Raw genomic sequence first — 15,548 nt, forward strand, 5'->3', positions numbered from 1 at the left:
ATTATTTTTTGGATAGTCTTCTTTAAGTGTGTCCCAAAGATGTAGTCCTGGGTCAATTGAAGGGTGGCATGCCTGCCATACTGTGTGGTATCATGTATGTGTTTGATGATATCTGTCACAAGATACCTGGGCACCAGAACCTTTTCTTCCGTGTTACATATCCACTCATTTTGAGTTCTTTGATTGGAGTCAAAGCCTCAATCGAGTTCTGTCTTTACATCTTCTTCCATTAGGTAGGGATTTTAGGCTGAAGTTTATTTCAGGGATTAATGACATTAGGAAGGCTTTGGGCATTTTTATTCTCTGTTCACCTCTTTAGTGGCCTGCTCTGCCTAGTGATTTTTTTTTCTTGCTACCAAATTGTCCATCCACTGTGTCCATGGTAGTGTATTATAGCTACTTTCTTAGGTACCAAGACTGCCTTTAGTCAGGCTAAGATTTCTTTAGCATGCTTAATTGTTTTTCTTTTTTAATCATCAAAGGTTAAGAGCCCGCTTTCTGTCCAAACAGCCCCATGAGCGTGGACAACAATAAGAACATACCTGGAATCAGAGTAATTGGTGACTCAGGAGTCTTTACCTAGTTGGGATGCCCTGATTAGGACTCTAAGTTCTGCCTTCTGTGCCGATGAACCCAGAGGGAGTGTCTCTGCATCTAGGATCTGTCACAGGGTTACCATAGCATGCTCAGCCTTCTGTTGTCCGTGGTCCATAAAGCTGCTTTCTTCAGTGAATATTTCTAAGTCCAGGTTTTTAAAGGGAATTTTGGTCATGTCTGGTTGAAGAGAACACACTTGCTCAATAATTTATATGCAATCATGTATAGGTTTATTTAGCAGGATTTAGAGTAGAAACAGCTCTCAAAGTAACACTAGGATTATCCAGGAGGATGACCTGATACCTATTCAGTCTTCTAGAAGTAAGTCAGTAGCTCCACTTCTGTTCCAACAAACAGCATACACAGTGTGTACTGTGCTAGGTTAACCCAAAGTGAACTCTTCTGCCTCCTGGAAGATCACAAGTGGTGCCAGTGGCTCAGAGACAAGAAGTCCAACCCATCATAACAATGTCCAGCTGTTTTGAAAAGTGGGCTACAGGCCTCATGATATTCCCTAAGTCTTAGGTTACTACTCCTAAACCCACTCCTTCTCTCTCATGTATGAACAAATCAAATGGCTTTCTTAGTTCAGGGAGTCTCAGTAGCCAGATCCATTACTAATTTTTACTTAATGGTTAGAAAGGCCTTTTGACATTCCTTGTCCATTCTAGACGTCAAGTGTCTGGTCTTAGGGCTTCATAGAGACATTTTGCTATAAGCCCAAAATAAGAAAATGAAATATGGCAACATTCAGCCATACATAAAAATCCCTCACAGCTGCTGCCATGTGCTGAGTCTGGCCACCCTGACAAGAGCTTCCCTCCCGTCCAAAAGCAGATTACTCTGCTCCTGAGAAATTTCAAACCTAAGATATATAATTGAGTGTTTCAATATTTGTGATTTCTTTTCTTGGATACTTTGGATCCCCACCCAGACAAAAAAAAAATATAAAGCCAGTATAATATTCTGGTCAATTTGCCTTAGTTGTGCTGGCTACTAATATGCCATCAACATATATAAGCAAAGTCTCATTTTTCAACTGGAAGTCCCAAAACTCCTTAGCATGTATTTCCCCCAGATGGTTAGTGAGTTTTTGAAGCCTTGAGGAAGCATCGTCCAGCAATACTATCATTTAGTTTTAGTGTCAGAGTCTTCCTATTCAAAGGCAAACACTTCATGGGACTCTGGACTCAGGGGAATACAGATGAAGGCATCCTTCAGAGTCAAGACTGAACACCAGGACAACTCACTGGTTAAAGTCATGAATAATGTATAAGGATCAGGTATCACCAGATAAATGGCTTTGAAAATTTGGCTAGTAGCCCTCAAATCCTGTACAAACCAATATTCCTCAGTTCCATGTTTTTGTCCTGGCAAGACAGGTATGTTACATGGGAAACGAGGAATTCTTCCTGTATTGCAGGAAGGCCATTAGCAGAGGCTAAATGCATAGCTGTGCCTTTTCTCTCAAAGGATACTGCTTTAGATTTGGCAGCGCTACTACTGCACAAAACTTGACTTGTACTGGAGATGCAGTTTTTGTTTTCCCTGGTCTCCCGTCTGCCCATATTTCCGGACTAACCTTTTGGAGTATCTCTTCAGGGGTGCAAGCACTTTCAAGGATCTCCAGTTGTAAAAATATGGCCTGCAGAGCACACGCTTGGTCTGAAGGCACCTGGATGTCCAATCATCTCAGAGAAAAAGTAATCTTAGCATTTAGTTTGGTTAAGAGTACTGCCCTAACAGGCCGGGAGCAGTGGCTCACACCTGTAATCCCAGCTCCCAGCATTTTGGGAGGTCGAGGAGGGCAGATTACCTGATGTCAGGAGTTGAAGACCAGCCAGGCCAACATGGTGAAACCCTGTCTTTACTAAAAATACAAAAATTAGCTGGCCGTGGTGGCACACGCCTGTAATCCCAGCTACTTGGGAGGCTGAGACAGGAAAATTGCTTTAGCTCATGAGGTGGAGGTTTCAGTGAGCCAGAGGTTGCAGTGAGCCACGATCGTGCCACCACACTCCAGCCTGAGTGACAGGGCAAGACTCTGTCTCAAAACAAAACAAAACAACAACAAAAAAGGACGACTTTCCCCAACAAAGGGATGGGACATTCACGGATGTATAGAAAAACTCTGTCTTTTTTTCTTTTTTTTTTTTTTTGACAGGGTGTTGCTCTGTCCCCCAGGCTGGAGTGCAGTGGCATGATCTTGGCTCACTGCAAGCTCTCCCAGATTCACGCCATTCTCCTGCCTCAGCCTCCCGAGTAGCTGGGACTACAGGTGCCCACCACCATGCCCGACTAATTTTTTGTATTTTTAGTAGAGACGGGGTTTCACTGTGTTAGCCAGGATGGTCTCAATCTCCTGACCTTGTGATCTGCCCACCTCTGCCTCCCAAAGTGCTGGGATTACAGGAGTGAGCCACCGCGCCCAGCAAAAAACTCTGCTTTAAATGATCTTACTCTAGCTGACAATCCAAAATTTGGAGGAATGATCTCATCAGCATTCTTTCTGAGATTTCAGTCACCTTCATTATTTCTGAGGAAAGTTTAGACAACCAGATATTTAACACCAAATAGGGGGCACCATGTCTACTAGAAAGTCCAGAAGCTGATTTCTCACCATCATCAAGATCTCAAGCCCCATGTGGGAAATATGGAGGGTGTTGTCTGGGTCAGGAGAAGCCCCTGGGTGCTACCATTTCTGGTCTTTTACTTCATTATCTCTCTCAAGCTCCCCAGCTATCCCAGGCATTCGGTGGGCAGAAGGCTGATTCTGTTTCACATCAGGCTTTGTAAGTCATGGGCAATCTTCCTTTCAGTGTCCCCCCTGTTGCAGTAAGCACACTGCTTGGGACCTGCAATGGGATGTCCCTTTTTATTGGCTTTTGGGGGCCCAGGTGGTTCTACCATAGATGGAGTGTCTGATGACGGCTCTTGTTGTGGTCCAGGGACTACTAGGGTCAGAGCCACAGATAACAAGTCAGCTTGCCATTTTCATTATTCCTTGTGTTTTATTTTCCACTTTTTAAACTCGTGATCAGTAAATACATTAGAAATAATCTTCACTAATTGAGACAAAAACATGTCCAATGCCTCAGCTATGTTTTGTAACTTTCTCTGAATATCTGGGGCACTTTGTTGGATAAACATCATGTTAGCTATCATTAAATTTTCTGGGGCTTCTGGGTCAATATCCATTTATTCTCTGAAAGCTTCAAAGACTTGTTCTAAGAATTCCAAAGCAACCCTCATTAGGCTTCTGCTTGACCATCCTGGACCTTACTGAGGCTCCTTTCTTGGGCACTCCCTTGCAGAGGCTGATCAAAATGCAGTTTTGATAGTGTTCGAGGTTAGATCTATCTCCAGTGTTTAGATTCCATCCCAGGACAGAGGTGGGAACTGCAATCTGAGCAGCTGCCCTTACTGGATTACTGGGAGAGTCAGTGTGAATAAAATCAGTCTTTTCCTTAGCTTTTTCTAAAACCATTCTTTGTTTCTCTGAAGTCAACAAAATATTGAGCAAATTGGGGGTACCTGCTCAGGTAGGGTTCTGTGTAGCAAATACAGAGGAGAATAGATTCTCCATATGCTTTGGATTTTTTTTTTAATCCTGTTCCTTCCATAAACTTTAGATCTTCTCAATAAATAGGCATATTATTTTTCTAATTAAGTAGGTTGGAAGTGGAGAACAGAGAATAAACCAAGATAAATCCTATAGGCTGGCCTGTGGCAGCAACACCTCCTATAAGCAGTTGTTATGGGGAAACTGCCTCTAAGAACCAGAGTGACTCCCCGGCTAAATGGAGTTCTCTGTTGGGTATAAGAAGTGACACCCTGCCTAAATGGAGTCCCCTGTTGGGTTATAAGAAGCAGAGATCGTACCTGTTGCCCCAGACTTGTGACTTTTTGGTGGTGGGGACTCTGGAGAGGTGTCAATAGTGCTGCTGCAGCTCCCCCATAAGGTGGAGGAGGGTGAGTCATAGGTTCCTTTAACTGAACCATCATAGCATCATCTTTTTCTTGTAAATCAGTACAAACAGTTTTTAATTTCTTGCTTTATCATTATTTTACCTTTTTCTACATTGTTCTACTTTTCTAAAGCAACATAAAACATTATACATAGGGGATTTCATCTCTTTCCTCTTCCTTCTTACAAAACAAATCTAGCTACAGGATCGTACTGTAAGCATGAGGACAATGCAGTGGCCGCTGTTCTCCGAAATCCAGTGGGTATTAAGGTTAAGTCATGTAAAAAAATAAGATAATCTTTTTTTGTTTCACGGAATGATAGACAAAGGCCTTTCAATTTTGGAAGATGCAGCCCATCAGGGTTGCATTATGGGTTACTGTGGGAGAACTAAGGGACAGCCCTTAGTTCCTGAGAGCTAAGAAGCTGCTAGGGCTTGTCTCTGGGTCTGCCCCAGTGGCAAAGGGGCACTAGGTGGTGAGTAAATGCCCTCAAGGAGAGTGACCTCTACCTGGCTTGCCACAAATAGTTACGAGATTGTCAGATTTGTATGCCTGCTGCACAGCAACAGAACAATACACTGAGACAGCGGGGTTTGCAGCAGAGAAAGAGTTTAATAATCTCAAAGCCACCAGCCCCATTGGGCTGCCCGGAGGAGCTGAGTTAGCATTTCCCATTCTGGCTGGAATAATTCACACGTAACAAAATGCAGATACTAGTCACCATACTCAGGACCCAAGTATTGACCTGGCAAGGCTCAAACTTGGTTCCATTGGCCCTTGTCATCTTTGATCCACTCAAGTTGGAGAGGGACGACCTTTGATCAGGAGTTCAGTGGGTAAATCCTGGGAAAGATTGAAGAGCATATAGTTACCCTGAGTTAGGCTTGCTGAGATTCCACTAGCAACTCCTTCAGGACTAACTGAATGTGACTGACCAAACAAGAAGGGTTCCCTGAGTTAGTAATTTTTCCACTAGTAATTTCTTCAGGGATCCCCTCCACAAACATAAATACATATAACAAGACAAAGACAACCAAAAGACCTTTCTATATAAAGTTTCAGATTCCAAAATCCAAGACCATTTCTCCCAAGCAATGCCCTCTAGTCTTTTTCCATCTGAAGGGAGATCTCCTCAAATAAGTTCCTACCTAGACTTAGGGAGTGTCAACAAGACCTCAAAAGAGGCCACAAGACCTCTAAGATGAAAACACGCACACACACATACACACACACACACACAGAAGGAAATGGGGTGCCAGCTGCTCTGAGAAAATTCACCTGAGACTTCTTCTGAGACCAGACATGGTTTCTCTGCTGCAGACAAGGTTATGTGCTGAAAGTCAGCACTGCCCTGCCAACACAGAAGGCCCCAGCAAAGGCCGTTAGTGCATCATAACTAAGCAGCTGCTTGGGCTTGTCTCTGGGTCAACCCCAGTGGCATGGGGGCACTGGACTGTAGGTAAATGACTGCAAGGAGAGTGGCTTGCCATGAATTCTTTTTTCTTTTTTTTTTTTTTTTTTTTTGAGACGGAGTCTCACTCTGTCTCCCAGGATGGAGTGCAGTGGCACGATCTTGGCTCACTGCAACCTCTGCCTCCCAGGTTCAAGTGATTCTCCAACCTCAGCCTCCCAAGTAGCTGGGATTACAGGCATGTGCCACCATGCCTGGGCAACTTTTGTATTTCTAGTAGAGACAGGGTTTCACCATGTTGGCCAGCCTGGTCTCGAACTTCTGACCTCAAGTAATCTACCCTCCTTTGCCTCACAAAGAGCTGGGATTACAGGTGTGAGCCATCATGCCTGGCTGCTTGCCATGAATTTTTACAAGATTGTAAGGTTTGTATGCCTGCTGTGCAGCAACAGAATACACCGAGACAGTGGAGTTTGCAACAGAGAGTTTACCAATTGCAAGGTCACCAAACAAGGACATGAGAAGAATTCTCAAGACTCAAATCCATTTCACTGAAGGTTTCTGGGCAAGAATCTTTGAAGGGGGAGTGGCTGGAAAATTGAGGTCATCAACTGATTCGGGTAAGGGGGATGAAATCATCAGGATATGGAAACTACATTCTTCCCTAAGTTGAGTTTCTTGCAAAGCCTTTCAGAATGGCTGGCATCAGTAGTTTTGTTAGTATGCAGAACCTAAAGGAGAAACTCAAATGGAAAGTTTGTCATCTCATATTGTCTTAAATTTTATCTAAAGAACAGAAAAAGATCAAAGATTCTAGTGACAAAGATTATGTTATCCTGGACTGGTAATCAGTGACCAGCTATAAGGAAGTGGGTCAATGGAAAGCTAGCCTAATGATTACCACTGATTGTCCTACAAACCTAGTTGAATTTTACTTTTTCCTCCTTAACTGTTTTTACAAGATTTTGTTGAGGATGTTTTCAATTTTAAAAAGGAGCAAAGGCAATTCAATGAAGAAAACATAGTCTTTTAAACAAGTGATACTGGAACAGTAAGGCATCCAAATGCAAAATAATAACCCTCTACATATTCCTCATACCTCATACAAAAATTAACTCAAAATTGGTCATATAACTAAGTGTAAAATGTTAACTTCTAGAACTGTATATGGCCTTGATTTAGGCAAGGAAATTTTAGGTGACACAAAGAGTGTAATCTATAAATGAAAAATGTGATAACATCAAAATTACATACTTTTGCTCAAGGAAAGAGACTATTAGAAAGAAAAGTAAAGCTACAGATGCAAGAAAAATATTTGCAAAATATTTACTCAGTGAAGGGCTTGTAGCCACAATATATATTATGTAGTCTCAAAATTCCGTAATGGAAGAAATAACTCAATGAAAAGTGGGCAAAATTTAGACGTGTTCACCAAAGGAGGTACATAGATGGTAAATAAGTACAAAGAAGATGCTAAGCAGCATTAGTCACCAGGGAATGCAATACCATCACACACATATTAGAATGGATAATTTCATGGAAAAAAACCACACTATCTCAAAGGCTGGCAAGGTTGCAAAACAATTGGAACTCACATACACTGAGTATGTGAAGGTACAATGTATGATCACTCAAGAAAACAGTTTGTCTATTTCTTATAAAAATAAACACACATATTTAGTATGATATTTGCTATGGGTTTTTAAAAAATAGCTCTTATAATTTTGAGATATGTTCCATCAATACCTAGCTTATTGAGTGTTTTTACCATGAAGGGGTGTTGAATTTTATTGAAGGCCTTTTCTGCATCTATCGAGTTAATTATGTGTTTTTTTGTCATTACATTTATTGATTTGTGTATGTTGAAACAGCCTTGCATCACAGAGATAATGCCGACTTGCTCATGGTGAATAAGCTTTTATATATGCTGCTGGATTTGCTTTGCCAGTATTTTATTGAGGATTTTCGTATCGATGTTCATCAGGGGTATTAGACTGAAATTTTCTTTTTCTGTTGTGTCTCTGCCAGGTTTTGGTATCAGGATGATGTTGGCCTCATAAAATGAGTTAAGGAGGAGTCCTTCTTTTCCAATTGTTTGAAATAGTTTCTGAAGGAATGGTACCAACTCTTCTTTGTACCTCTGGTAGAAATACAAGTTACAAGGGATGCGAAGGACCTCTTCAAGGAGAACTAAAAACCACCGCTCAAGGAAATAAGAGAGGGCCCAAATAAATGGAAAAATATTCCGTCCTCATGGATAGGAAGAATCAATATCATGAAAATGGCCATATTGCCCAAAGTAGTTGATACATTCAATGCTATTCCCATCTAGCTATCATTATCTTTCTTCACAGAACTAAGAAAACTACTTTAAATTTCATATGAAACCAAAAAAAGGTCCCATATAGCCAATACAATCCTAATCAAAAAGCACAAAGCTGAGGCATCATGCTACCTGATTTCAAACTATACTACAAGACTACAGTAACCAAAACAACATGGTACTTGTACCAAAACAGATATATAGACCAATGGAACAGAACAGAGGCCTCAGAAATAACACCACATGTCTACCACCATTTGATCTTCAACAAACCTGACAAAAACAAGCAATAGGGAAAAGATTCCCTATTGAATAAATGATGCGGGGAAAATTGGCTGGCCATATGCAGAAAACTGAAACTGGACCCTTCCCTTACACCTAATATAAAAATTAACTCATGATGTATTAAAGGCTTAAAGGTAAGACCTAAAACCATAAAAACCCTAGAAAAAAACCTAGGCAGTACTATTCAGGACATAGGCATGGGCAAAGACTTCATGACTAAAACACCAAAAGCAATGGCAACAAAAGCCAAAATTGACAAGTGGGATCTAATTAAACTAAAGAGCTTCTGCACAGCAGAAGAAACTATCATCAGAGTGAATAAGCAATCTACAGAATGGGAGAAAATTTTTGCAATCTATCCATCTGACAGAGGTCTAATATCAAGAATCTACAGGGAACTTAAGCAAATTTATATGAAAGAAACAAACAACCCCATCAAAAAGTAGGTGAAGGATATGAACAGAGACTTCTCAAAAGAAGACATTTATGCAGTCAACAAATACATGAAAACAAGCTCATCATCACTGGTCATTAGAGAAATGCAAATCAAAACCACAATGAGAAACCAATTCACTCCAGTTAGAATGCCAATCATTAAAACATCTGGAAACAACAGGTGCTGGTGAGAATGCGGAGAAATAGGAACGCTTTTACTCTGTTGGTGGGAGTGTAAATTAGTTCAACCATAGTGGAAGACAGTGTGGCAACTCCTCAAAGATCTAGAACCAGAAATACCATTTGACCCAGCAATCCCATTACTGGGTATATACCCAATGGAATATAAATCATTCTACTATAAAGACACATGCACACATATGTTTATCGCAGCACCATTTACAGTAGCAAAGACTTGGAACCAACCCAAATGCCCATCAATGATAGACCGGATAAAGAAAATGTGGCACATATACACCATGGAATACTATGCAGCCATAAACTGAATGAGTTCGTGTCCTTTGCAGGGACATGGATGAAGCTGGAAACCATCATCCTCAGCAAACTAACACTGGAACAGAAAACAAAACACCTCATATTCTCACTCATAAGTGAGAGTTGATCAATGAGAACACATGGACACAGGGAGGGGAACATCACACATCAGGGCTTGTTGGGGTGTGGGGGGGGAAAGGGGAGAGAGAGCATCAGGACAAATAGCTAATTCATGCAAGGCTTACAACCTAGATGACGGGTTTATGGGTGCAGCAAACCACCATGGCACATGTATACCTATGTAACAAACCTGCACGTTCTGCACATATATCCCAGAACTTAAAGTATAATAAGAAAACACACACACACACACACACACACACACACACACACACCATTTATCCAACAAACCCAGTCTTAGATATGTATCTATGAGGAATAAATTTGTGTTTATATAAAAGCTGTAGATGAATATTTTTCTTAACAGCATGATTCACAAATACCAAAAACAATGCAAATGCCCTTCAACACGTGAATGGATTAAAAGACCATGATACATGATACAATGGAATAATACTTAGCAATAAAAAAAAAGATGTTCTGAGTAGTGTGATGAAATCCTATGCCATTCAGCTCCATTCTCCCCAGAGCATGAATCCTTTCTTGTCTAGTGCATCCACAGTTTATACTACCTGCCTGTTAGTCACTTAGTAGTCTTTGAAGAAATCCTATGCCATTCAGCTCCATCCTGCCCAGAGCGTGAATCTTCCCTTCGTCTAGTGTATCCACAGTGTACACACAGCCTTAGTCACTTAGTAGTATTCCAAGTTATCAGGTGGAAAAACATAGTCTACTTGGGTTTTATACTATTAATCATTTCAGGCATTTACTGGGGAGCCTGGAACATATCCCACATGAATAAGAGGGACTAGTGCAGCTTTTTTCTCTCACAGGTAAGTAGAAACTATTCTATCTACCTTCAGAAGAATCATTCAGATGGCACTAGTAATTCAAGTTTTACAAGTCAAGAGAAATTGATATTCTGTGATTTATCTGGCAATTTTTTTCTTTAAATGACTATTTTAAAGGAAACTATAGCCAGTTTGCACTCATAGGATACACTCCAATATATATCTACTGTACTCACTCAAGTATGTTTAATTTTTTCTGCATATTTTCACAACATGGTTATGAGGAATTCAGATTTTATTAAATTGAAAAGTAATGTGATTCACTGACTATTGGCTGTACATTGAAAATATAATGTTGATATCTCAATCTGAAGATGAAGCTAAGACTTGTTAATCATATGACCACCGTAAAGTAGCTAAATAACCTGACTAAAGTACAGGGTCTAGCATGAAGAGTAAAATAGTAACATTCTTAAGAATAACTTGAGCCAGACAAACTTGGGACAAAAGGAAGGAAGGAAGGAAGAGAGGGAGGGAGGGAGGAAGGGAGGGGAGCGAGGGAGGGAGGGAAGGGAGGGAGAGAAAGAAGAAAGAAAAGAAAGAAAGAAAGGGAGAGAGAAAGGAAGAAAAAGAAAAAGGAAGAGAAAGAAAGAAACAGAAAAAAGAAAAAGGAGAAAGGTAGACAAAGAAAGGAAGAAAGAAAAAAGAATGAAAGAGAAAGAAAAAAGAATGAAAGAGAGAAAGAAAAAGAAAGAGAAGGAAATAAAGAAGAAAGAAAGAAAGAAAGAAAGAAAGAAAGAAAGAAAGAAAGAAAGAAAGAAAGAAAAGAGAGAGAGAGAGAAAGGAAGGAAGGAAGGAAGGAAGGAAGGAAGGAAGGAGAAAAAATAAGTAGTTGATTCTACAGTCAGCTCCCAAATCAAACCAAGAGGCATAAACCTTGATTGTGTTGTTTGATATCAGGAGAAATTGCATATCTAATCAAGGCATATTATTAGCCTCAATTAATCAATCAAGAAAAAAAAGTAATGGGATCATCTGACACCAAATGATGAGACAAAAAAGAGACTGATGAAGCAAAAAGATTTGGGTGAAAGGTCATGATTAGGGTGAAAAGTTATATCCACACTTATTAAAAACCTATATTAATTAAAATTCAGGGAGTGGAGGTTGCAGCGAGGCGAGATTGCGGCATTGCACTCCAGCCTGGGTGACACAGTGAGATTCTATCTCAAAATAAAATAACAAAATAAAATAAATAAATAAAATTCAATAGAGGGTTACTGCAATGCTGGTTAAAAAATTGTTTACTAATAGTGCAGAATACTCCGCATAATAGTCATTGTGTGTGTGTATATACACACAATGTACACAATATACAATAAAAAATATACTGTTTGAGAAAGGTACTATAAAAATTGTTAGGGAAATGTTGAGTTTACCATATTTTATTTTAAAATGAAATACAGCCATTATCATGAATAAAATCAGCACAAAATATTTTTAAAATATGAAAAGAAAACGTATAACATTTTAGAATAAAGAATAGTATAGTGGCTCTGTGTTTTTTAAGTATTCCTTTAAATAGAAACAAGAAACATTCGTCATGAAAAAAGATTGATTATTATGTAGTGAAATGAGCAACTTATGTTCATAAGGCAGAAAAAAGGAAAGAAAAATACTAGCCACAAAGAGAATGCATTTGCATTACATATAATTAAAAGAGATTTTATATTCAGAATTATTAAGATGATTCCAACTAATAATACCAAAACTCTCAAAAAGGTAAATAAAAAAAATCAAACTGCATTTCCAAAGATTAGAAGCATTAAATACCAATTAAACTGTGAATATATATTCTAAACCCAGTCAGTGGTAAAAGAAATGCAAATTTACACTATAATGCTATAACATTTTATAGCCACTCAATTTGTAAACATTAAAATGTGACATCACCCATCATTAACACGTAAAAAAAGAAGGAACTGTTGATATAAATGTATGTTGGAATAAATACTGTAGGAAACCTTCTAGAGTAGAATATGCACAAGATCCCAGAATACCCATTTGTACTTACATATACTAGAAAAAGTCAAATAGTCAAATGATTGATTCCAATGTACATATTAATATTGATATAGGAGTTGAGAAAAAATTGTTTAGGCAGATAATGAGGGTACAGCAGTCCTTGATAAGCTTTTTCCTTTTAATGAAAGGCAGCCCCCAAATCATTTTCTTTTCTAACAAGAGGAGCCTGTAAAATCGAACTGCAAACATAGACAAGCAAGCTGGAAGCTTGCAAGGTGAATGCCAGCAGTTGTGCCTGTAGGAAAAGGCTACCTGGGACTAGGCATGTTCCATATGGCAGCTGCATCTTCCCTTCTCTTTGCCAGCCAGGTGTACAGTAAGGAGAAGGCAACATGGCGCTGGCCAGGCAAAGATCCCATTTGATTAATAAGATTAGGATGGGGCGGCCAGCTTCCTGGCATATTATGTAAATGTAACACCTGGTTTAACCAATCTTTGGGCCCTATGTAAATCAGACACTGCTTCCTCAAGACTGTTTATAAAATCCAGTGCACTCCACCAGGGGCAGGGATTCACTTTCAGGTGCTGCTCTCTCTCACAAGAGAGGAAGCTGTTCTCCTTTCTCTTTCTTTTGCCTATTAAACCTGTGCTCCTAAACTCACTCCTTGTGTGTGTCCATGTCCTTAATCTTCTCGGTGTGAGATAACGAACCTCAGGTATTTACCCAGACAATGATGCCGCTTCAATATGACTTCATTTAACCAACAAGTATTGTGCTCAAATTCTTTTACTGTATTCTTGATTAATGCCCATTGATAGGAGAATTTATTTTACTATGTACTTATCAAGAAATTTGTATATTCATTTATACACAATTGAAAAACCAAAAACTAAATAGGTCTTTTGGCAAAACAAGGTGACATAAACATTTTGCCACAGTTAATATAGATGAGACTTAGAATGTCATCTATGTTACTTAGAAAGATATGAACATGCTAGGATCTCAGAGTAGTGTACTTACTGACACGGATGCATCTGGGAGTAAGAGACCAGCCATTCTCCATACATGTAACTGTGGTCTGCGCTTTTGGAAGACTGTAGCCAGGATGGCAGTCAACTTCTATAGAGTTACCCTGTACAAACTTTCTTCCATGATTTCGATTATATGCATTTTCCAAATAAGGAAAATAACATTTTTCTAAGGACCATAACAATGATAAATAAATAAAGTAAATGAGAAACATAAATTTGCTCAAAATAGTATATTACAATTATTTTTACAATATTTAAATAAGATTGCATAAACATCCAAAAATAATGTATAACTGAAGACGAACTAAAGTTACTAACAAAGGTTTGTACAAAAAGAAATATCAATATTCAATATTACTTATCTTTAGTTTTTATAATTAAAAGATGTATAAATTATATAGATATTCTCATAAATTCCCTATATTTATTTCTCCTGTGATTTTCAAGAAGAAATCCTCATAATAGAAAAGATCTATTTTGGTCACTTTGCTTGAACAACTCTTTTCTTGGCCCTATTTCTGTTACATAAGACAAGGGTAATCACTTATGTGCTCTCCTCTCTTCGATCTTTGAAAGTTTTATACATATATAGCAGTTCAGAGGTTTACTTACTGAGACATGGTACTGCTGGCGACCATCCATCTTGTGTGCAATGAATGTTATCCCAGTAACTTCCTGAAGGAGTCTCAAAAGATTCATCACAGTAATAGGCGTAATATTTTCCTACAGCTACTGGAAAGTATGGTCTACGCAAAGTCTCATAATATAGACCTCCATGTTTAATGTTTGGATAATCACAGGGTTTCACTTGCAATAAAAATTTTAAAAAAAGTATAAAGATTTATTACTGTAATAAACAATCATATTAGAGATAAATTTTTATCACTGAATTATATTCTCTTCTTAGTATAATTACACATTCCATTAGGGTTTCTAGGTCAAAACAAATGATAGAACTCAGATGACTGAGATATGTGACAAGAAGGTCTTTGTTAATGAAGATGAAATTATGTCTTGTGGATCACATGATGCATAAATTTGTATGAAGGCTCTCCAGAAACAAAAATGTACAGACCTATTTAATGTATTCCCCTTAAATAAACACACCCTATCCCTGGCTAATTAAATAAACTTTTTGGTTGAGAAATATGCCAATTTTACCGCTTAGCTCATGTATTTCTTTCTTTTTTTTTTTTTTTTCTATTCTCATCAGTAAATAAGAGCCCTGCATTTTCTTCTCAGAACAACTCAATGTAAGGAGGTAGTATTTTGAGGGATTTAAGGTTTTTATTTGTTTTAGATTGAATTCATGAACTGGGCGCAGTGGCTCACGCCTGTAATCCCAGCACTTTGGAAGGCTGAGACAGGCAGATCACTTGAGGTAAGGAGTTCGAGACCAGCCGGGCCAACATGGTGAAACCCCGTCTCTACTAAAAATACAAAAAAAAATTAGCCAGGCCTGGAGGTGCGCCCCTGTAATTCCAGCTACTTAGAAGGCAGAGGCAGGAGAATCACTTGAACCCAGGAGGCAGAGGTTGCAGTGAATAGAGATTGTGTCACTGCACTCCAGCATGGGTTACAGAGCGAGACTCCATCTTGAAAAATATAAATAAGTAAATAAATAAATTAGGCTCTTTCCTATTTATTGCAGACAATGTAAAAATATAGAGAAACACAAAAATTTTTCTTTGATGATACCGCACAGAAAAATAACATAGTTAATTCGTGCCTCAAACAATTCATTGAGCCAAGTTCTCCAGTCTGTATTTAACCAGAGAAACGGACTAGAAATTTTTCTTCATATCCAAATAGTTAAGATTTTGATTAACTTTTTTTGTTTATACCTAATTTTAATGGGAGAACAAAATAATTTTAATGTCATAAAATATATTTAAGTAAGGTACAATATAATTACATTTTACTGAGTTATTATATATTAATTTTGACAAATACATTTGAGTGCTATCTTGTTTATTATATTAACACGTTTATATATTTTTCAGAAAATTTGCTCTTTTCATGGGATTATTTATAGATTATCTAGTACTTTCAATAACAAAATGGT

General features: G+C 38.5%; 1 protein-coding gene across 3 annotated transcripts in view; it reads right to left on the reverse strand.

Moving 5' to 3' along the window:
* Positions 1-15,548, reverse strand: part of CFH (complement factor H) — a 94,056-nt gene that overhangs the window by 41,502 nt on the left and 37,006 nt on the right. Inside the window, exons 8-10 of one of the 3 annotated variants that reach the window (XM_032136424.2) lie at positions 14,096-14,290; positions 13,473-13,649; positions 5,159-5,409 (exon numbers count right to left, since the gene is read on the reverse strand). In XM_032136424.2, coding sequence (XP_031992315.1) covers positions 5,396-5,409; positions 13,473-13,649; positions 14,096-14,290 — 386 coding nt within the window. In that variant the 3' untranslated portion in view covers positions 5,159-5,395. Of the gene's footprint in view, positions 1-5,158; positions 5,410-6,345; positions 6,709-13,472; positions 13,650-14,095; positions 14,291-15,548 lie in introns of those variants that run through there. The other 2 variants (XM_058430659.1, XM_032136422.2) reach the window with 2 other exon arrangements.

Source organism: Hylobates moloch, unplaced genomic scaffold (assembly GCF_009828535.3).
Source record: "Hylobates moloch isolate HMO894 unplaced genomic scaffold, HMol_V3 SCAFFOLD_18, whole genome shotgun sequence".
NCBI lineage: Eukaryota > Metazoa > Chordata > Mammalia > Primates > Hylobatidae > Hylobates > Hylobates moloch.